General features: G+C 38.8%; 1 protein-coding gene across 4 annotated transcripts in view; it reads left to right on the top strand.

The window, feature by feature from the left end:
- LOC126284735 (transformation/transcription domain-associated protein) overlaps positions 1-24,260 on the top strand; it is a 392,578-nt gene that overhangs the window by 123,629 nt on the left and 244,689 nt on the right. For 2 of the 4 annotated variants that reach the window (XM_049983877.1, XM_049983882.1), the window contains exons 24-27: positions 13,121-13,318; positions 13,458-13,643; positions 19,218-19,416; positions 22,000-22,107. In XM_049983877.1, coding sequence (XP_049839834.1) covers positions 13,121-13,318; positions 13,458-13,643; positions 19,218-19,416; positions 22,000-22,107 — 691 coding nt within the window. The remainder of the gene's footprint in view (positions 1-13,120; positions 13,319-13,457; positions 13,644-19,217; positions 19,417-21,999; positions 22,108-24,260) is intronic. The other 2 variants (XM_049983889.1, XM_049983896.1) reach the window with 1 other exon arrangement.

Below are 24,260 nucleotides of genomic sequence, written 5' to 3' on the forward strand. Positions count from 1 at the left end.
GATGAAGATGGTGGAGACATTTGTTAGCATCTTGAGCATGCTTTTGGATTGACATAGCTTGGAAACCAGAAAATGTCTCGAAAGTAAGAAAGAAACTTCCCGACAGTTAAAAATTTTGTACCAGACTGGGACTTGAACTGGGATATATATCGTTCAAGGGAAGTAGTCTTCACGACAGAGGTATCTAAGCAAATTCTATAATTTTGATTGACAACCCATCTGCCAGTTTTTAAAACCCCATGCAGGTCCTGCCTACTCTGCTGGGCTAGCAGGTAGGGCAATAAGGATGTGATGAAAGGAAGTATACCTTTGTTTCAATAATATTACCGATAAAAAAAAAAAAAACTAACTCCCTGTTAATGTGAAAAAAATCTTGTGTGAATGTAATAAGTGTCTAAAAACTACTGGAAGTCGGCGTTTATAAAGGATCTATAGATATCATCGCACCATATTTCCTTTCACATTGAATGAAGTTTTAACTCTGCAGCAGAGTGCACATGGTAATGCGATATCCCAACATGTGTGGTTTCCCACAATGGTTATTTCACCATGCTAAGTCACTATACTAGTCAAGTGAAATGCCCAGAGACATTTATAATTTGGGGCAAATGCCCAGGATAAATGCCTGAGCAAATGCCCAAAATTCATAAATGCTAGGGCATTTATGCATTTTAAAAGTGAATTGATAAGTGACACTTATAAATAAATTTAAACTGATATATTGTGTTGGAAAAAGTGTTTTGCAACCTTGCTTCTGTAGTTCTTGGGTAACCAAGTTGAAAAATGTGCTTGAGATTTGGGGAAGAGTTATTAGAGGACATAAATTGGATTGTAAACGCAACTATAAATTTTTAATTAAATCAGTTTTTGGGGCAGTAAATAATAATAATAATAATAATAATAATAATAATAATAATAATAACAAAATTCAAGGTTAAAAGTAATTTTCGAAAGAAAGTATAGTTTATATTAAGTAGGTAGCTTGTAGGTAATATTTTCACTTATACTATACTTCTGCAACAATATTACAGTAAAAAAGGTTTATCCATAATGATTTTAACTAGACATGAGTCATGTGCTGAATCCACAAGTCCAAGAATTGTTTTCTAGGAATTGACTACATCTACATCCACATCCACACTCCGCAAGCCACCTGACGGTGTGTGGCGGAGGGTACCTTGAGTATCTGTATCAGTTTTCCCTTCTATTCAAGTCTTGTATTGTTCATGGGAAGAAAGATTGTTGGTATGCCTCAGTGTGGGCTCTCATCTCTCTGATTTTATCCCCATGGTCTCTTCGCAAGGTGTACGTAGGGGAGAGCAATATCCTGCTTGACTCCTCGGTGAAGGTATGTCCTCGAAACTTCAACAAAAGCCCGTACCGAGCTACTGAGCATCTCCCTTGCAGAGTCATCTCCGTAACACTTTCGCGATCACTAAATGATCCTGTAACGAAGCGCGCTGCTCTCTGTTGGATCTTCTCTCTCTATCTTCTATCAACCCTATCTGGTACAGATCCCACATTGGTGAGTAGTATTCAAGCAGTGGGCCAACGAGTGTACTGTAACCTACTTCCTTTGTTTATGGGCTGCATTTTCTTAGGATTCTTTCTATGAATCTCACTGTGGCATCTGCTTTACCGACAGTTAATTTTATATGGTCATTCCATTTTAAATCTCACTCCTAATACGTCCTCCCAGAAAATTTATGGAATTAACTGCTTCCAGTTGCTGACGTGCTATATTGTAGCTAAATGATAAAGGATCTTTCTTTCTATGTATTCGCATCACATTACACTTGTCTACATTGAGATTCAATTGCAATTCCGTGCACCATGCGTCAATTCGCTGCAGATCCTCCTGCATTTCAGTACAATTTTCCAATGTTACAACCTCTCGATATACTACAGCATTATCCGCAAAAAGCCTCAGTGAACTTCTGATGTTATCCAGAAGGTCATTTATATATATTGTGAATAGCAACGGTCCTACGACACTCCCCTGTGACACACCTGAAATCACTTTTACTTCGGAAGACTAAATGATAAAGGATCTTTCTTTCTATGTATTCGCATCACATTACACTTGTCTACATTGAGATTCAATTGCCATTCCGTGCACCATGCGTCAATTCGCTGCAGATCCTCCTGCATTTCAGTACAATTTTCCAATGTTACAACCTCTCGATATACTACAGCATTATCCGCAAAAAGCCTCAGTGAACTTCTGATGTTATCCAGAAGGTCATTTATATATATTGTGAATAGCAACGGTCCTACGACACTCCCCTGTGACACACCTGAAATCACTTTTACTTCGGAAGACTTCTCTCCATTGAGAATGACGTGCTGCGTTCTGCTGTCTAGGAACTCTTCAATCCAATCACACAATTGGTCTAATAGTCCATATGCTCTTACTTTTTTCATTAAACGACTGTGGGGAACTGTATCAAATACCTTGCAGAAGTCAAGAAACACGGCATCTACCTGGGAACCCGTGCCCATGGCCCTCTGAGCCTCGTGGACTAATAGCGCGAGCTGGGTTTCACACGATCATCTTTTTCGAAACCCATGCTGATTCCTACAGAGTAGATTTCTAGTCTCCAGAAAAGTCAGTACTCGAACATAATACGTGTTCCAAAATTCTACAACTGATCGACGTTAGAGGTATAGATCTGTAGTTCTGCACATCTGTTCGACGTCCCTTCTTGAAAATGGGGATGACCTGTGCCCTTTTCCAATCTTTTGGAACGTTACGCTCTTCTAGAGACCTACGGTACACCGCTGCAAGAAGGGGGACAAGTTCCTTCGTGTATTCTGTGTAAAATCGTAGTGGTATCCTATCAGGTCCAGCGGCCTTTCCTCTTTTGAGCGATTTTAACTGTTTCTCTATCCCTCTGTCTTCTATTTCGATATCTACCATTTTGTCATCTGTGCGACAATCTAGAGACGGAACTACTGTGCAATCTTCCTATGTGAAATAGCTTTGGAAAAAGACATTTAGTATTTCGGCCTTTAGTCTATCATCCTCTGTTTCAGTACCATTTTGGTCACAGAGTGTCTAGACATTTTGTTTTGATTCACCTAACGCTTTGACATGAGACCAAAATTTCTTAGGATTTTCTTCCAATTCTGTACATGGAACTTTACTTTTGAATTCATTGAACGCCTCTTGCATAGCCCTCCTCACTTTACATTTCGCTTCGCGTAATTTTTGTTTGTCTGCAAGGCTTTGGCTATGTTTATGCTTTGATGTGAAGTTCCCTTTGCTTCCTTATCAGTTTTGTAACTCAGTTGTTGTACCACAGTGGCTCTTTTCCACCTCTTACGATCTTGCTTGGCGCATACTCATATAATGCATATTGTACAATGGTTTTGAACTTGGTCCACTGATCCTCAACACTATCTGTACTTGAGATAAAACTTTTGTGTTGATCCGTCAAGTACTCTGAAATCTGCTTTTTGTCACTTTTGCTAAACAGAAAGATCTTCCTACCTTTTTTAATATGTCTATTTACACCTGAAATCATCAAACCAGTAACCGCTTTATGATCGCTAATGCCCTGTTCTGCGTGAACTGTTTCAAATAGTTTGGGTCTGTTAGTCACCAGAAAGTGTAATATGTTATCGCCACGAGTCGATTCTCTGTTTAAGTGCTCAAGGTATTTTTCAGATAAAGCACTTAAGAAAATTTCACTGGATTCTTTGTCCCTGCCACCCATTATAAACATTTGAGTCTCTCAGTTTATATTTGATAAATTAAAATCTCCACCGAGAACTATAACATGGTCGGGAAATCTACTCGAAATATTTTCCAAATTTTCCTTCAGGTGCTCTGCCACAACAGTTGCTGAGCCAGGAGACCTATAGAGACATTCAGTTACCATGTTTGAGCCTGCTTTAACCGTGACCTTCACCCAAATTATTTCACATTTCGGATCTCCATCAATTTCCTTCGATACTATTGCACTTATCACTATAAACAACTCTCCCCCTTCACTGTCCAGCCTGTCTTTGCGATATACATTCCAGTCTGAGTTTAGAATTTCATTACTGTTTACATTTGGTTTCAGCCAACTTTCCGTCCCTAGTACCCTAGTACTATGTAGGCATTGTGACCGTTTATTAATGAGAGCAGTTCTGGGACATTTCTATATACACTCCTGCAGTTTACTACTTCCACATTAATATTGTTATTCCCTGTTGCTAGTATTGGAATCAAATGATTCCAGTGTCTTTGACATCAGTTCTATTTTATTAAATCTTTTGTATCTCTGTGTTCTCATTTTATTATCACAGCAGTGCAGTCATATGAAAGTAGGTAAAGAAAGGAGCAGAATAGAAATTGTAATTTGTCTGAAATGTTAACTATTAGATCTGTGGTGACGCCATGTACAGATAGGTTCTGGCACCGTTTATTTTCAGACAAATGTGTTAAGACCTTAAGAAATACAAAAGACGACAGCTTCTTCTGAAAGACAACATTATAGAGTAAATAATATTGACATAAGAATGGAAGTCAGGATTCTACTACAATCATAGAACCGATTGCCTGTTCATGTGAATGTATATTCCTCTGCTGCTATTCGTAAAACAAACCCCTTATAGTGCAATCAATTTGTAGAATTTAAGGCTCATTTTCACTTTGTGTTCTACTAGTTTTCTTTGAAGGGCTGTATTGAAACTTAATTATTGCAACATGAAGAGCGTTTAAAAAGTAACCAGAAATTATATAAATTCGCGTGTTTTGTTAGTCCGATTTGCACCACTTTTTTTGTCACTGCCTTCGTAAAGATGTCTGAAAAGTACCTGCACGGTGTTATGCATTTGGGTATTTTCTCTATTGTCAGCTGTCAGAAAGGTTGCATGTGTTTTGATAGTATCAATGATTATTTGTTTTGTATATAAATAGATTAGAGATTCTATATTAAATTTTATTATAAGAATGGAATAAAGTGTATCAATTTTTTAGAAATGTTAAATATTGCTTTTGGTGGGTGTCATGAGTAAAACAAGGGTATATAAGTGGTATAAACATTTCAAAGCAGGCCTTAAACGACAGCTGTTTTGCAAGCATGGATGAGATTAAAAATGCACAATTAAGAGCCCTATAATCTATTCCAAAGAAAAAGTTCCTAAAGTGTTTCGAGAATTGGAAAAAGTGTGTAGTATGTAATGGTGAACATTTGGAAAAGGATAACATTGCTGCAGATTAACAAACAAGTTTTGTACCAAAAAATTTTATATGTGAATGTGCCTTGTATGTGAAGCATTTTACATAAAGCCCAGAATGGGAGTACATGTTTCGAAGGAAATTTCAGCAGTCTTTGGAATAGGTATTGTGCACATGTTATAAGCAATATGTCATAGACTCAGGTGAATAGTAACTGAGATAGAGATGTAGTGACAGGATACATTTAAATGCTGCTGTTCCATAAGTTTCAAAGGTTTTACATCATTGAATCACATTCTATTAGGGAAAGATTAATTAATTTTACCCTGAAATTCTTAAATTATTACTGATTTTCTACAACTAGTGTTAAAGGAATGTATTGCTTTGGACCCACATTTGACTGTAGTTATCTTGGAAAACTGTTAACACTTTTACTACCATATAGTACATTTCTACCAAAAGAAACTTTATATTGTATGAGCATAGTCAGGCTTGAAAGCATACACAGTGTATTTTTTAAGAAATTTTTATTGCCTACGTACGTACGTACATACATACATTGTATTTCAGAGGTCATAATCAACTGTATCACCGTCAATATTGTTGTCACCGTCACTTTCTAAATTAATGACTATGGAATCTAGTATGTTTTCAGTAATTCCATTCTTAGCCCAGTACTCTCTTTCCAGTTTCTCCACTTGGAGGCATTATGCACTCCAGTCATTTTGAGTTATCGTTTCAAAGCTTGTAACAATGGGAACAAGTGTTTGTATAAGCTTTGTTTTGGTTACTGTAAAATTTAGTTCTGAATAAAAAGCAGAATCATAAAACATTGCTACATGCCTTCTTTCACCAACTGCAGAAATTTCGTTATGCAAATATCTCCTACAGTATTTCTTCCTGACGACATTTTTGAGCTTTGCTCATGCCATTTCAATTGGATTTAATTCATAGTTGTGTAGTGGAAGTCATAGCACAGTGTGTCCATGAGCTTCAAGTATTTTATTAATTTCACTTTCTGGCTTATGGTGTTTAATTAAATTAAATATTTTGTTTTTCTCATTGACAAATCAGCTTCCACCTTATTTTTTAATAACCATTTAATCACTTCCATTTCATTTGAGGACCTAGTTGGAGTTTTGTTATGCTCCTTGTTGTAATATGAAGCATTGTCCATAACATAACACAGTTCGATGGCATATTTGGGATTACTTTAGTTGATATCCAATCTGAAAAATTTTCATTGTTCATTTGCCCCAGATAATCTCACTTTATAAATCAACTGTGCATTGGGGTAAAAACCCATCTTTTGATCTAATATTGACCACTATAATACTATCGCTTCCGCTAACGTAGTCCATAATGCCATCAACGCCAGGTTCCTGCCAACATTTTCTATAAGCAGTGTTATTGTCCAGCCAAGTTCCAAAGAATTTTCTGCGTAGCTCCCCTAATTTCCTCCTCTGGATCAGGTACTTACATTGCCAGTGAAGCATATCTGTTATCTCTACCAGAATCTTCTTTTACTTAAAGATCCTTTCCAGGTAAATTCCATTTCACACAGTGTCTTGTGTAAAACATCTTCCCGCCAAGGAAAATGGCAGTAAGTAATTTCCATAATTTTGGCACTATTTTTTGGTTTATGTAAAAGTCCTCCATCGATTGTCGAATGATCGACTTTGTGAAACTGTCTGCAATGATGGGTTTCCTCCAAAAATTATTAGTTTTCCTTCATGGTGATTCCAGTATTGTGGCGAGGCTGACATTTGCATAAATTACAGCCCTTTGATTGAGACTGATAATATTAGTCATAAATTCTTTCTTTTATTGCCTCTTTAACACACGCCGGAGTAACATTAGAGACGATCGAACAGTCGTTACTCCACAAATACCTTCTCTTCTGTGTGTTCTGCACATTTATTGCAATGCAGGGCAATTATCCATCACTTATGGATACCGAAGCGTGTCAGTAAGTATACAAAATTAACTGACATATTTGGCAACTAAGATCACATGAACAGGAAAGATGTATATCATTGTACATCGGTCTACACTGCTATACAGGTGACGGGCCCCCTGTAGGCCAGTGGCAGGGTTCTTCCGGAAAAGGCGACTTTACCCACCACAAGGACTGCTCCTTCTTGACTTTACAGACAGACTATTAAAAAAAAGTAAAAGAACAGTGTAAACGACAAGCAGCTGTCGGTAACAGAAAAAAACATGCTTCTCTCTTCTTTCCTTTTGTTCTTAGTAATAAAGTAATTAAGTCCTTATTTCAATTGGTAAATTATACATTCTAGCAGTGAAAACTTTAAAAAGTACTTTTTTTTGTAAATGCCTATATTTTGGGCAAATTCGTGGGCAAATGTGTGTTTATATATGTCCTTCCCACTGGTCATTTGCCCAGCTCACATCACTACTCTACCAATTCTTCCTACCAGGAGTGCATATCCTGCAAGATATATGTGAGGGTTCCTGATGAGTTTGGAAGGTAGACAAGCAAGTCCTGACTGGTTGAATCGGTTAGACAGGTATTGAGCTGTATCCAATAAATGTCAGCGGGAACATTGGCCATGGAAGGAAGCTTTCAGGTTCAAGTCGTGGTCCAGCACACAGTTTTCATCTGACAGGAGGTTTCAAAACCATACGCACATTGCTGTAGAGAATGTGGCGAAATATTGTGTGTTGCCACTATTATTCTTCACTGTTACACTGACCAGTATAGGATCCAATGACTAGGCGATCGTGGTACACCATGGACAGTTCCATTTGCCATGGCAGTAGAAGTGCTTTCTCATGAGTACAGCTGCTATCTCATATGTGTTATTTCATTTGTGATACCGACATTCAGAATTAGTTTGGTTGTTTTTTAAGTATCTCTGTTTTGTGTGGCATTACAATGATGAAAATTGCAGGATGGAAAGGTACATAACGTGTAGTTGTAGTTTCACCGTAGGCATCCACATCTGACACAAATGCATCACAGTCCATGCGAGTATAGGATGAGCAGCAAGTTTCTGCCCCCCTCTTGCCTTAGTGCAGCTGAGGAAATAAATAGTTGTTTTATCACCTCCCATGCTTTGAAGCTGAGAAAAAGCATTGTTGTCAGTATTAAATTGTTTTATTTCAGTGATGCATTATTTTAAGTTGTGAGGCCATGACTGATGTGACCGGACACAGGTACACTGTTTAGGACTGATTTAATGACAAGAGATATGAGTGCATTTAGATACCACATTGGCAAGACCCCATCTCATAAAGCAACTCTGTTTGATTGGGGAAAACATGCTTTTGTTTGAAGCAGTGTCTAAGACAGACTGCTTAGTGGATGAACTAAAATGTGTGTGTTTGGGGGGGGGGGGGGGGGGCGGAGCATTAGGTGACCACATTAAAAAAAGATTTGAAAATGAAAGGATTTAGGCCAACATCAATGTGAAAACGACAGATTGCTACTCACCACATAGAGGAAGCGATGAGTGGCAGACAGGCGCATTGAAACATAGGCTGCTAGATATTGCACGCTATCAGACAAAGTCTTTCGTGAGATCTAGACAAAACAAAACATGTTTCTCCCTTCCCAGTTTGTTGCCACTCAATGTCGCCTTTATGTGGTGAGTAGCAGTGTATTGTTTTCACATTGTTTTTATTCCATCCTGAATTTTCCAAAGGATTTAGACCTATATCTGCAGCTGAATTATCTGGGAGCAACAAATAGTAACGTGCCCTGCTTTGTTGGCAGAATTTCCAAATACCGTTTTTGGTCAAGTGTGACTTTCTGATATGCCGTAATCACATTTCACACAGTAAGAAAATGGTTTTATGTTTTAAGGAAAAATCCCAGTTATATGCAGGATCTAGAAAAGAATTCACCTAATATTATGTTATGGGCTGGATTTCATCACAGTACTAGTATTCTATTTTTATTTTTTTAAGGATAGTGATGTACAGTTTTATTTGCACTTGATGCAAATGAGGTTAATATGTAACTTGAAGACAGGGCATCATGGATTATGCGTGGTTACAGCATACAACAAACTTAGCTGCGACACACATTGATATTCCAATGCTTCAGTGCCATAATGAACAGTTTCAAGGCCACTGGATTGACCTTGTTTCAATAACATCTCCAGCTCTCAGTGAAATGAAAGGGCTGGACTTACACACTATACAACTCATTATGGAGAATAATGTACTAGTTAAAAATTGTGCCAAAGTTTTGAGGTAGTATTGACATCTTCAGTATCATCAACGGTCCATAAGAAAAAATTATCAATATACCGTAATGTTGAGGTAGTCTTTCAAATTATAGTTCCTGATATGCTCTGATAGCAAGATGTCAAGGATGGCGTGGAGACAAACAAATATCTGTGTAAAGTATGATGGGCACATACAGATTTGATAATATACATAGATTTTATATATAGGTGCTCAGATGTTCGATATACTGTTTGACCTTTCGGACACATTGTATAAAACACGTTTTAACAGTATACCTAGTAGCTCAGTCAATAGTATGAAACGTAGGAATAAGCTAGCAGTATGATGTGATTTACAGTTTATTTTAATTTGATAACACATACACTGTACAACTGTGATGGACATAATTAATGTGCAAATATTTCTTAAAAATACAATTCCAATTTACTTCCAGCCATGATGATAGCTAAACTGTTCATTTCATCCATCTGCAAAGGACTAGAATACAGTCATGCTCGGTGCCTTGGATGGAGCATTGGGATCTGAAAGTTTGCTGGACAATACCCTTGCCTGTACAGCAACTCAATAGAAACCACCACTTGTGTGTGCCAATGGCACAGGACATTTACCAGGCTCCAGGAAGTATCTGCAGTTCATCTCACTGCTGTGTGACAATAGACAGGTCATGGTCAGTGATCTTTTTCAGACATTTCTGCATTGACAAACAAATGCTGCCCTTTCTGCGAAGTCAGCACCAACCAGCTGCATTTAAACCTCGGCACAGCTAAGTATGTTATATTCGGCACAGCATGGCCTCACACATCAGCTGTCATGTGTCAGTCATTGTGACGAGTTGTGCTGAAGTAGCTTTGGAGTTCACGCCTACCTGTGAGGGGGATGCAGGAATTGGCAGTCATATGTGCATGAGGTGTGCTTGCTTGTGTGTATGAATGGTGTGTCTTTTTCTTCTGCTGATGGAGAGTGTGACTGAACACTTGATGCAAGTGTCATTTAATTCACTTGTGCCTCTGTGCAAATTAATGTGTCTTCTGTACGGTAAGTAGCAGTCAGTTTTTTCCTACATTGTTTATTTATGAGAGTGGTTTAATAAGTCTGGTGAAAAAGCAAGATAAAATGTTTTATAAACAACTCACCATACTTCTCGACAAAGTTTTCTTTAGGGATACACATTTGGCCCAGCAATCCTCCAGCTTTCTCACCCCATCAGAAAAATAGACTTTGTCAAACTCTGAAAAATATTTGTAGCCTGCAACTATCACTTCCTCATTTGATGAAAATGTATTCCTAGCTAGCAAAAGTTTCAAGTTAGGAAACAGGAAGAAGTCACTTGGGTCTAAGTCTGGTGAATAGGGTGGCTGAGGAAACAATTCAAAGCCCAATTCATGCACGTTTGCCATTATCACTTATATGTTGGATGGTACATTATTGTGGTGGAAAGAGCACCTTTTTTGCATTCCAACCATGCTCAAGTTTCAAAAGATCCAGCAGTGAAGCATAATGTGTTCCATTTGTGGTACTGCCTTTTTACAAATAATCTATGAGGATTACCTTGGGGTGGGGTGAGGGTCACCCCCCTCTCCCCCCCTCCAAAAAAAGGTCAGCTCACCAGCTGACAATGGCCTTTGCTTTCTCCAGTGTACTTTGGCCAGCTTTTGTCCATTGTTTTTACTGCCCTTTTGACTGTGGTGTGCAATCTTGGATCCAAGTTTATCAAGAGGGACAAATCGACGCACGTCTTGCGGACTGTCGTTAAACGTTGCCAGACATTGTCTTGCAGTTTTTGTGAGATGCGCTTTTGGTTGCCTGTGAACAGTCTTGGACCCACTTCACACACAGAACTTCTTCGTAGCCGATTCTCCGTGCAGGAAATGATGCACTGACTCAGTTTAAGATGCCTACCGTATCGGCAAAGTCATGAATTTTTATCGGAGGCCTTGCATTACCGTCATGAAATTTGTCAGTGGTTTCCTGTATGGTGACCCTACTTGTTGGCTGGAGTGTGTTTGTTTTCAGTGGTTGTCCAACCACATTTAGTCATTAATACAAAAGTAAATGGTCTTCAGTGATAGTGCAGAGTCTGCGTGAACTTCATCCAATTCTGTTTGGATTTGTGCGGCAGTCCATTCCTTCAGATGAAAATATTTCATAACAGCAAGAAACTCTATTTTCTCCATTTTCATTCCCAGTCAACACTGACCATCTCAGGCGGCTGCTGACAGTGAAATGTATGCTTTTCGTTGTTGAAATTCTTTGTACTGGAATAATCTAGCTTACCAACCACGAAGGTGCAACAAAAGTCTTCTGTTCTTTCATGGAAATGTACCGGGCTTATCAAACCACCCCTGTACGTCGCTGCCCAGAATGAAATTTTTATTCCGTTTAGAGCTGTGCGCAAATATGGAACTTCACGGCAGATTAATACTGTGGGCTGGACAGAGATCCAAACTTGAAACATTTGCCTTTCACTAGAAAATGCTCTGCTGACTGAGCTACTCAAGCTTGCCTAACGACCCATCCTCACAACTTTAAGCTTTACTTCCACCAGTACTTAGTCTCCTGCCTTCCAAACTTCACAGATCTTCTCCTGTGAAACTTGAATGACTAGCTCTCCTGGAAGAAAGAATATTGTGAAGACGTAGCTTAGCCACAGCCTGGAAGATGTTTCCAGAGTGAAATTTTCACTTTGCAGCAGAGAAAGTGCTGATGTGGAACTGCTGACAGGTTAAAACTGTGTGCCTGATCAAGGCTCAAACTCGGAACATTTGCCTTTTGCGACAAAGTGCTCTACTGAGTGAGCTACCTGAGGGCGACTCACGACCTGTCCTCTAAGCTTTACTTCTGCCCGTGAAAGGCAAAGTTTCGCAGTTCGAATATTGGTGTGGCACGTGGTTTTAATCTGCCAGAAAGTTTCATATTGGTGCACACTCCAGTGCAGAGTGGAAATTTCACTGGAAGAAAATCTGGGAGAACAGGGCATGAGTTGTGTTTGGGTACCTCAATTGGTAGACCACTTGCCCCTGAAAGGCAGAGGTCCACACAGTTTCAATCTACCAGAAAGTTTTATATCAGTGCTGTCACCAAACCATGATCCTAGGACCATCACATTACTACACAGGATGGCGGGCACCCTTATGCAGTGACCATGGTCTGTTTGTTGTTGCGTGACAGTGGGATAAATTGTAGAAACTTCTCGGAGACTGGTTAACATCACAGGTCATTGGCACGTAGAACTGATGATACGAAGGTAGTGGCTTCTGCTGAGTTGCTGTACCAGCAAGGATATCGACTCACAGCGGTCAAACGTCAGGACCCAACGGTCCATCCAGGACACTGACTGAGGCTGTGTTGTGTTCTGTTACACATCATTGTAGGAGGACATTCAGAAAGGTGAGTAATTTAGGAGTCAGTATTGAAAACCAGTGACTGGGAAAGCAGTGTGGAAAATTGTTTTCTGTTGCTGTGAAAATTGTTTCTGTAAGCTTGGGATTATTATTGTAATATTATGTACTTCTGTTATTGGTGCTATTCTAATTTAACAATTATGTCCATGATATTTATTTGGTAATTTTGAGTATTTTAGTGACTGACCAAATCATGTTGTAATGTAGCTTTGTTAAATGCAAAAATTTCTTTTCTTCTACTCTTTAATTGCACTAAAGACATTGCTGTCTTGTGTCCACATCAGCTTATCATCTGCTGTATAATTTGTTTTACTTTTCTTCTGATTCAAAGGCATGCCGCTTGCCTCTCATGGAGTACCTGTCTGAGCGCATGTGTGCGCTCTGCTACGATCGAGCATGGTACGCAAAAGTGGGAGGTTGCGTCGCTATAAAGTTCTTCTATGAACGTATGGATATGCGCTGGATATTCGAACATCTCTTTGTTTTCTTAAAAGCACTTCTGTTTGTTATGATGGACCTCACAGGGGAGGTAAGTAACTTCCTTCATTACGACTGTAAGTAATTGAAATAGCATATTTAACAGAGATATTCATAGAATGTAGGGTAATATATGGAATTTTAGTTGCTATCCTTGTTTGTTATACTAATGTTGAAGTATTAAATTCTAGGTGTCCAATGGTGCTGTCGATTTGGCAAAGAACAACTTAGAGAAAATGCTGACTTTGGCTGCAGCACCGATTGAAAGAGATGAAAACAATGAAGACCTGCTCAATGCACAGAGTAAGAGTCTGTTTGACGTGACACATGAACTGGTGCGACAGGTCACAAGGCCAAACACGCTTATCAGGGAGCAGGTGAGTTAGGAAAGCATGTCCATTCTTTGCTATGTAGTGTTGAATATCGTGTCTGATATTCAGCAACCTCATATTTTATTCACTTAGCAACAGTGAAAAACTGTATACAGTGCCTACCAAAGGTCAAGGAACAAGATAAACTGCATGCTGTAACTACTTCTGTACAGATCTTAATGGACAAAAAGTTTCAAAAGATTTTTGTTTGTAGAATTCGCTTTGTCTCTTATAGGGGAGATTTTCGTTGCCCATAAGGTTATGACATTTGTTACATTACTTTTATAATTTAAAGTTTGATGTTAAGTAACTTGAGTTTCTTGCTAATAATGATTATGCTGATGACTTCTCACTCCATACAGCAAGAACTGAGGAAATATGACACTGAATGAAACTTCCTGGCAGATTAAAACTGTGTGCCCGACCGAGACTCGAACTAGGGACTTTTGCCTTTCGCGGGCAAGTGCTCTACCATCTGAGTTACCGAAGCACGCCTCACGCCCGGTACTCACAGCTTTACTTCTGCCAGTATCCGTCTCCTACCTTCCAAACTTTACAGAAGCTCTCCTGCGAGTTAGAGTCTCGGTCGGGCACACAGTTTTAATCTGCCAGGAAGTTTCATATCAGCGCACACTCCGCTGCAGAGTGAAAATCTCATTCTGGAAACGTCCCCCAGGCTGTGGCTAAGCCATGTCTCCGCTATATCCTTTCTTTCAGGAGTGCTAGTTCTGCAAGGTTTGCAGGAGAGCTTCTGTAAAGTTTGGAAGGTAGGAGATGGATACTGGCAGGAGTAAAGCTGTGAGTACCGGGCGTGAGTCGTGCTTCGGTAGCTCAGATGGTAGAGCACTTGCCCGCGAAAGGCAAAGGTCCCGAGTTCGAGTCTCGGTCGGGCACACAGTTTTAATCTGCCAGGAAGTTTCACATCAGCACACACTCCGCTGCAGAGTGAAAATCTCATTCTGGATGACACTGAATGTATATTCAGGAGAGGGAGGATTCAGATCCCCCTCCAGATAAGCTGTTCTAGGCTTTCCACAATTTTGGTAAATAACCTCATGTTTTTCCTGGAGCATTCCTTTAGAAAAGTGATGTTGCCCTGACAGTCAAATGGTTGATAGTGTTCCTTAATGCTGCACTGATATAGAGAAGTAGAAATATCACTGTATATATTTACTCCCTTGACCTACGTCCTCACTTCTTTTCACCAGTTTGTGCATTCCATATTCCTTGTTGCTGTAGACGTCTCATTGCTGGCCCCCCTCTCAACTCCTTCCACTGGTCTCTGTCCCATACCATTGTTGATCCTGATGGTCATCCACATTATCTTGCCATATTCTTCCTTTGCCTCCACTTTTATTTTTTTTATTTTAAGGACAACCTCATATTAATCTATAATTAGATGTCATTACACATCCCACCCACTAAGATTTGGGTGTTTTAGCTGATGACAACATACCGATTGACTCCTGTTTTGTCACAGTTCTTACCCACCGTAGGCGTGTTTGGCAACGCACACCTGGCCAATGGCGTTAAGACTTGAAGGAAGTCAGGTTGAATCCTGGTGGGAGAAAAAAAAATTCAACAGTGGTATTTGAACAACAAGCGGGGGAGATGTGGTTGTATAAAGTTCCTTGTCACCAGACTTCACATCAAATCCTGGATAAAACTGCAAACTCTGCTCAGTGTTGTAAGGAGTGAGGGCTGTGGCAATGTTGGCAGTGATCCATCCATCAGATGGGGACATTAAACTTGGCAGCCCCATTGGTGCTATGTGCTGGCATTGGGTTTCACCCTGTCCTTGCTCCCATCATCATACAACATAAACATGACGCCACTATAAACTGAGTGAGAAAATAAAACACCTACAGGCATTATTATGATTTTATTTATTTTGTTGCAATCAGTTTCAGTGCTTCAATGCGCCACCTTCAGGCTGTAGTTAATGCAGAAGGGGTTGACATGATCCCTATACATACCGCACCAGTGGTCGGCATAACTGGTTATGCAGATTATCCAAAAACGTTTATGTCAGCACTCTAACCATTTCAACTCTTTGGATGGCTAGAGTGCCAACACCAAAGTTTTCCGATAATCTGCGCAACCAGTTATGCTGACCTCTGATGCTATATAGGTCATGTCAACTACAGCCTGAAGATTGCACATTGAAGTGCCGAAACTGGTTGCAGCGAAATAAATAAAATCATAAGGATGGATGTAGGCCTTTCATTTTCTCACAATATCAAACGGCCATTGTCCCAAAGATCCCCCTTGAAAAGGATAGACATACAAAAACTGCAAACTGAGGTGACAAAAGTCATGAAATAGTGATACACACATATACAGATGGCAGTAGTATAACACACGCAAGGTATAAAAGGGCAGTTTATTGACGGAGCTGTCATTTGTACTCAGGTGATTCATGCAAAAAGTTTTCCGACATGATAATGGCCGTTCGAAGGAAATTAACAGACTTTGAATGCAGAATGGTGGTTGGAGCTAGATGTATGGGACATTACATTTTGGCAATTAGTACAGAATTCAATATTCGCAGATCCACAGTATTGAGAGTGTGCCAACAATACCAAATTTCAGACATTACCTCTCACCATGGGCAATGTAGTGGCCGATGGCCTCACTTAATTACGAAGATCAGCAGTGTTTGTGTAGAGTTGTCAGTACAAACAGAAAAGCAACACTGTATGAAATAACTGCAGAAATCAGTTTGGGATATAAGACAGATGTGTCCTTTAGGGCAGTGTGGCAAAATTTGGTGTTAGTGGGCTATGGCAGCAGATGACTGACACGAGTGCCTTTGCTGACAGAAAAACATCGCTTTTACTGATCTTGTGGCCACATCGGTTGGACTCTAGATGACAGGAAAATTGAAGCACGGTCAGACGAGTCTTGATTTTAATTGGTAAGAGAGGTAGTGGTGGCACCATAACGGTGTGGGCTGTATTTAACATAGAATGGTCTGGGTCATCTGGTCCAACTGAACTGATCATTGAGTGGAAATGGTCGTGTTCAGCTACTTGGACACCATTTACAGTAATTCATATATGTCATGCCCAAACAATGATGGTATTTTTATGGATGACTAAGTGCCATTTCACTGGATTATGATTGTTCACAGTTAGTTTAAAGGTCATTCTGGACGGTTCAAGTGAATAATTTGGCTAGCCAGATCACCCAACATGAATCCCATCGAATGTTTACAGGACTTAATCGTGAGGTCAGTTCATGCACAAAATCCTGCACCGGTGACACTTTCCCAATTAGGGACGGCTATAGAGGCAGAATGGCTCACTATTTCTGCAGGGGACTTTCTTTCAATGACTTGTTAAGTCAATACCATGTTGAGTTGTTGCACTAAAGCAGGCCAAAGGCAGGCCTGACTCATAAGGAGGTATGTCAAGACTTCTATCACCTCATTGTACATACATCCAGTACAGTCACCTAAATTCTGCAGAAAGACGTAGAAGGCAAGTGTTGCACACTGCAAGGAATACGACCATTGTTCACAGAGGATAGGAACCCTTTTCAATGAGGCAACTCAGCCTAACCCTTGAGGTCTCCCAGTGAACAATGCCATACCACCCTTTCTTTCCTAAATCTTTATTTCTAATTCTGTATTTTAATGTTATCGAAGTTGTATAAAACACTCTCAGATTGCTTATTGCATGAAATCTGGGTGAAATCTCAATAAACAAAGTGTGAAAAAGTTAAAAATCAAATGATGACTACCAATTGCATTCCTTCCTTTCTGAAGAGCTGCAAATAGCAAAATATGTTGGATCCTGGGAAGAAGAGTCATAAAACCTCTTTTATTTCTGACCAACAAGAAGACAAAGGAGATCCAGCAGCCTGCTAAGCTCTGGAATTTATAAGCAGCAGACACTGTAAGAGAGGCATACTGTATCACAGTGAGGGTTACTGCTGAAATTCTGAGAATGTACTTTCAACCAGTTTATTGGTTACTGCTACATATATCTTTGAGAAAAGACCAAGAACATAACATTAGAGAGATTTGAGCTCTCATGGTGGCTGACTCATGTCATATTTCCTGCTAACCGTTTGTGACTGGAACAGGACAGGAGGTAAGTGAAGGTGGTACACAAAGTACTATCTGCTGCATACTGTAAGGTGTGCATTGCGTAGTGTGGAGATAGAACACTTTTTAGAATGTGGAAGCAACTACATTTGTCAGTCTGTTCGTACTATTCTTGACCACTGTGGCAGACATCAAAGGCACATTAAAAATAGAGGATTTGAGAAATCAGCAGTTGCTGAACACAGTCTTACAAATAAAAGCAGAATAATGTTCCATGAAATTAAAATCTTGTCCCACACTTCTGCATACTAGGATTCTGTTATTGAAGTTGCACCTAAAATAAGAAAGTTCGAAAAGAGCCACATTCAGGACAGCAACTCTGAAATTAGCAGTGCATGGAAGTGTGCTCTTAGGCACTGAGGAGACAGAGAAATGCACAGAATTGCTTAAATTTCTACATGATTTCTGGAACCATCATTACAGAGGAGGACACTCCCTGGCAGCATGGTGTAATGCTGACATACACCGAACAGTTACAAGTCAGGTATGAGCTATGATCACAACACAAGCACCACCAGTAATCATTTGTGATGAACACGATTGAGGGTGTCATCGCAAGCTCCAGGTTTTACCCAGATTTGACATGACGAGTAAATTGAGAATGTTTTATACATCTCTCTCTTCATGCTATATTTAACATAAAGGTACTAACGCCCTGCTTGTCAATTTGACTTTATCTTTGTTCATGTGCGGGAGTCCAGGTCTGCTAGCCATATGGGAGGCTGGAGTTGATAAACAAATTGAAGATCTTTCTCTGTCACTACCATCCTCTTTGTTACATGATACTTCCTGTATGATTTGCAGTATTTTCATGTACATCTACATATGTGCTCCACTTATGTGCACTCTGGTGGGTGTTTCGTACCAATATCATTGATCTTCTGTCTTATTTTGTTTTCATATTGAGTGAGGTGGGAAAAAACAACATTCTATATATGCCCTAATATTCTTCTTATATTCTCATTGTCACAGCATATATCAGACATAATGGCAGCATAATGGGTACACTTTCTTCCTCAAATGTCACTTTTGTCTGGATTCCTTTGAACTTTTTACAACCTCATAAATGCACATCTCACTCCATTACCAGATGATTGTTCCTTGATGTTTCAGTGTGTGTGTTATGAAGAGTTCCCTTCTTTTAGTCAAGATGTATGCGCTTTCTTCCTTGATTTGATTCAGTACCATCTCATAGGTTATTTATCTGATCTAGCCATACAATCTTCAGCATTCTGCTGCAGCACACATTTCAGAAGCATCTGTTCTCCTTTCTGTACTGATTATTGTTCAAATTGCACTTATGTACAACACTTGCAGAAAAGACTTCCTAACACTTAGTTATATTCAGTGTTAATAAATTTATTTTTCTCAGAATGCTTTTATGGCCAATGCCAGCCTGTATTCATACTCGCTGTAATTCTGCCATCATTATTTATTTTGCTGCTCACCAAATTATTATTATTTTTCAGACTATGCATTCATTGGAAGTACTGGCTAAAATACAGAATAAGACGGTCACAGAAGTGATGGAACCACACAAGGAGGTTCTTGAAGACATGATACCTCCCAAAAAGCACTTGTTGCGTCACCAACCAGCCAACGCACAGATTGGGCTGATGGATGGAAACACCTTCTGCACGACTATGGAGCCTCGTCTTTTTACAATAGGTGCAGCATTTTAATGCTGTTGGATGAGTAATGTTAAGCATATGAATAAATGGTGTTAGGAGTTATTGACAGTGTAGGATAGCAGCAGAAAATTGTGTTAAAGTTACCAGCTAATGAATTTGCATGAAATGAAACAGTGAAGTCTGAAAGTATTTACAATATGCACTGAGGAAATGTACTTGCCAAGCAACAACAGTAGCAGATAGGAACACATAGAAAGATATGAAACGGTTAGTTTTCAGGACTAAGCACCTCTCCTTATTACAGAAAAGAGGGCAGGATTGGAGGAAAGAAAAGTGGTAGGGTGGAAGGGCATGGGAAATGGGAAACGGTACCCAGAGTTTCTAGGAAAGAGAGACCTACCAGAAAGCAGCTATTCCCCTGCTTACTAAGTAATTCTATCTGCCTTATTTTGTGAATACATTCCCTGTGTTCATATTTGATGTAATAGCAGGTGTAGAATTTATTATAAAATAGGTAGTTCTGTCTTTTAGAGAAAAATGATAGACATTTATTATAGAATTATTTTTATTCTTCAGAGGTGCAATCACAGAACATGCTTTTAATCATTGCAAGTTTTGTATATACAGGTACTCTGGCCGTCGTCAGAAACCATGCACTACTTAAGACTCTTCGCAACTTAAAGAATGTTCTATGATTGTATCTATAGCTTGAGCCAAATAACAAAACTGGTTAACAGTCAAGCCCGGGAGGGGGTGATGTTGTCGGTCCATGTTAGTCTGCACATAGAATTTGGCTTCCCCAGCAGCAGTTGAGTGCTTCTGTTCAGAAATATTTCCATTCTGTCCTTTAACATGCAGTATCCAATTTGCTAGGCAGGGTGGTAATAGTCATACCAGTTTTCTGCACACTTACACAGCTAGTGTAGGACATTCTGTCATGTAAAATGAAAACACTGCACACGGAAACACTGCTAACTACAAAAACTGACCACAGTTGTTACATTACCAGTCGAAAGCATCTTCTGGAACTGACTGTGGCAACTGGCACTTGAGGTAGAAGAGCAAGAATGACAGCGATGGACAGAATAGCAGGCATGATATTTTCTGGTTGTTTCCATGGTAGCTGTCCTGTAAACAACTAGGTGTCAATCACTTTGTTGTTCTGTTCTAGATGTAGAAGAAACATGAATAATTGTAGAATTTCTTATGTTGCCAAGTTTTACTTAGAGTGGACAAAACCAGTAAAAGTAATGTTGGCTGACTTAATGATAGAATAGGCCTACTGTCTTTTGTACATGAAGTCACTTCCACACGTTGTTTATGCATAAACAATGTAAACAACATATAGAAGATGAAGATATGACTTACGAATGTGCACTGGTGAAGTAAAGAAAAAGACTGCAGGCACATTTTATCATAAAGTTTTCCATTAATTTCGCTGTCTCCTTTTTGCCAAGGACTGGAATTGGGCTGCTGTGATAAAAGTAATGTTATGTTAAGTTGTTATTACTGTGGCATACTTTCTACTGCTGAGCAAAATGTGTGCAGCAGTGAGTCAGGTGTGATTTTCTACACGCTTCAAAGCTAACATTTTTTATTATAAAGTGACCAGTAACCTCGATTCGCAGTTCTGTAAGAGAATCAAACTTCCATGTATAAAACAGCCTTATACATCTGATTATTTAACAAATGAGTTAATGTGTTAAATATTTAACATTAAGCCCCTAACTGAGGAAAGTTTACAAAAAGTTTGAAATTATGTGTAAAGCCCCTGAATACTTCTGTTCTCAAATCCTGGGTGAATATAGTCTGGATAATTCGCAAGCTTTGAGTCAGGCTGCCTCGAGCCATATACGAGTACACAGTTTCATTGTCTAATACTTATCTTACTGTGTTAAACCATTAACATAAGTTTTTATACCTCTTAATGAGTTTATTGTGACAACATTTAAATTTTTTGAATTCCATCAGTACTATAAATACTGAAAATAAAATTTTTCTTGTCCCTGGAAGCTTTTGATAGGCAAGCTTCAAGTGGCACAGTGCACAATTCACCAGGTTAGTCATTTAGTACTATATTAATGTTTGCATTTTTTAAAAGGAAGTAGTATACTTAACCACTCTCAGTACAGGTGAGGCTTTTAAAGGTTAACACAAAGACGATTGAGTACTTTGCTGAGCTTCCAGGCAATATCATCCTTCAGAAGTATCTAAACCACACATGCACACACACATTACATTGACTGCAATGCTGTGGTTTGTGTGTTTGTGCTGTGTGTGTGTGTGTATTGCACTAATATTAAAAATTTTATATTAAATATTGGGTTTTATTATTCTCTTGTGTTGCACTCTAAGAAATTGCACATTTTTAACTTCTTTTCTCATTCTTGAGAGTCCTCTCCACAGCATTTATAGAATACAATACAAATAACATAACAATATTTCTGATCTGAGTTCATTACTATGCACTGGTGAGGTTTCTGCAAGTGTGAAATGATAGTCAAGGATGAATTCAATGCAAATAGGAACTTTTTAAAAAGGACTGTGATAAGAAACAAAGTAAATTCATTTTTCGTACATGGTCTCCTAATTTCGAAATACATTTTTTTTTTTCTTTCAGATCCAGAATATTTTTTACTCCCACCCTTGATGGAAGATGGAGATGTTAACATCCAGTTACTAACAAAACCTTGTCCCGCAGAAGCATCATGTCTTTATTGCCCCAGAGGTCTGAAAAAATGATAGTTGCCTTTTGATAATTCTTGGCTGTAAGGAGTGGATTTCAAGTGGTGTCCAATGTCTTCATTCCTGAGTAGTGCATGTTTAATCAGCAATCTGCATTTACACTCCGTCATATAAAGAAAGTGTGTGTGTCAATCTTGTTACCAACATCACTTGTAGTGCAAGCACTCCTCATATTGTCTACATGACAGTAACGACTGTACCCCCCACCCTCCATTATTGTAAAAAGAAAATCAACAAACTAGGAAAGGAGGGAGGACCAGCATCTGTCGTAATGCCATCTGTCTTGTCTTATTAGATTAGATTAGTACTTGTTCCATAGATCATGAATACGACACTTCGTAATTATATGGAACGTGTCAGGTTAATAAAATATGTCTATACAAGATATTACATCAGACAAAATATTACATGACACTCAATAATTTTGTTGTTGTTGTGGAGGTTGGGAAATTACCCACTTACTATATCCAAAAATTCATCTAATGAGTTGCCATTAAGAAATTCTTTTAATTTCCTTTTAAATGCTATATGGCTATTCGTCAGACTTTTGATGCTATTAGGTAAGCGACCAAAGACTTTTGTGGCAGCATAATTTACCTCCTTCGGAGCCAAATTTAGATTTAATGTTGAGTAGTGAAGTTCTTCCTTTCTCCTAGTGTTGGAGCCATGTACACTGCTATTACTTTTGAATTCGTTCGGATTGTTAATAACAAATGTCATAAGTGAATAAATATATTGTGAGGCTACAGTGAAGATTTCTAGCTCTTTAAATAAGTGTCTGCAGGGTGATCTTGGATGAGCTCCAGCAATTATTCTGATTATACGCTTTTGTGCAATGAACACTCTTTTACTCAATGATAAGTTACTCCAGAATATGATGCCATACGAAAGCAGAGAATGAAAATAGGCGTGGTAAGCTAATTTACTCAGATGTATACGCCAAAATTTGCAATGACCCTAATAGCATATGTAGCTGAACTGAAACGTTTCGGCATATCCTCAGTGTGTTTTTTCCAGTTCAACCACTCTTCAATGCATACACCTAGAAATTTTGAATATTCTACTTAGCTACCGATTTCTGATTGAAGTCTATATTTATTGATGGGGTCATTCCATTTACTGTGTGGAACTGTATATACTGTGTTTTGTCAAAGTTTAATGAGAGCCCATTTGCAGAGAACCACTTAATGATTTTCTGAAAAACATCGTTTACAATTTCACCAGTTAATTCTTGTCTGTCGGGTGTGATAGCAATACTTGTATCATCAGCAAAAAGTACCAGCTTTGCATCTTCGTGAATATAGAATGGCAAGTCATTAATATATATTAAGAACAGCAGAGGACCGAAGACCGAACTTTGCGGCACCCCATTCTTGATTGTTCCCCGTTTGAGAAATCACCAGTTTTTTGCATATTATGTGAACTGTTTGTTTCAACTTTCTGCACTCTTCCAGTTAGATATGATTTGAACCATTTGAGCACTGTACCATTCATACCACAGTACATGCGCTTATCTAGAAGTATTCCAAGATTTACACAATCAAAAGCCTTTGATAGATCACAAAAAATCCCAACAGGTGACTTCCGGTTACTCAGAGCATTTAATATTTCATTAGTGAAAGTATATATAGCATTTTCCGTTGAAAAGCCCTTCTGGAAACCAAACTGACATTTTGTTAAAACTTTATTTTTACAAAGGTGTGAAGCTACTCTACAATACATTACTTTTTCAAGAATTTTGGATAAGGCATTGCAGATCTAGATTTTAACTGACAGTGCAGATGTGTTTGGTGCTTTAAAGTAGTCATGTAGACTGAAAGCAATTATAATGGCTCACATTCAATCTTAACTAGGGCATATAAAAGCATTGTAGCATTAATCCTGAGTTAGGTAGTTCTAATTATGTTCAATCTACATGGCCATTTACAACACACTGATGGTAGCTGCCCTGTCAGTTGAAATCTAGATCTGCACTGCAATAAACAAAGCAGATGAGATTACAATCGATGCTGACCTTCTTTCTGCCTTGGATTACACCATGGTTGTGGGGCACAATCATTCCCATGGAATCGAACATGATAATCAACTAAGTATTTTGAAGTGAAAAACGAAAGGCTGTGAAAATACCATACTTGG

Source organism: Schistocerca gregaria, chromosome 1 (assembly GCF_023897955.1).
Source record: "Schistocerca gregaria isolate iqSchGreg1 chromosome 1, iqSchGreg1.2, whole genome shotgun sequence".
Lineage (NCBI taxonomy): Eukaryota > Metazoa > Arthropoda > Insecta > Orthoptera > Acrididae > Schistocerca > Schistocerca gregaria.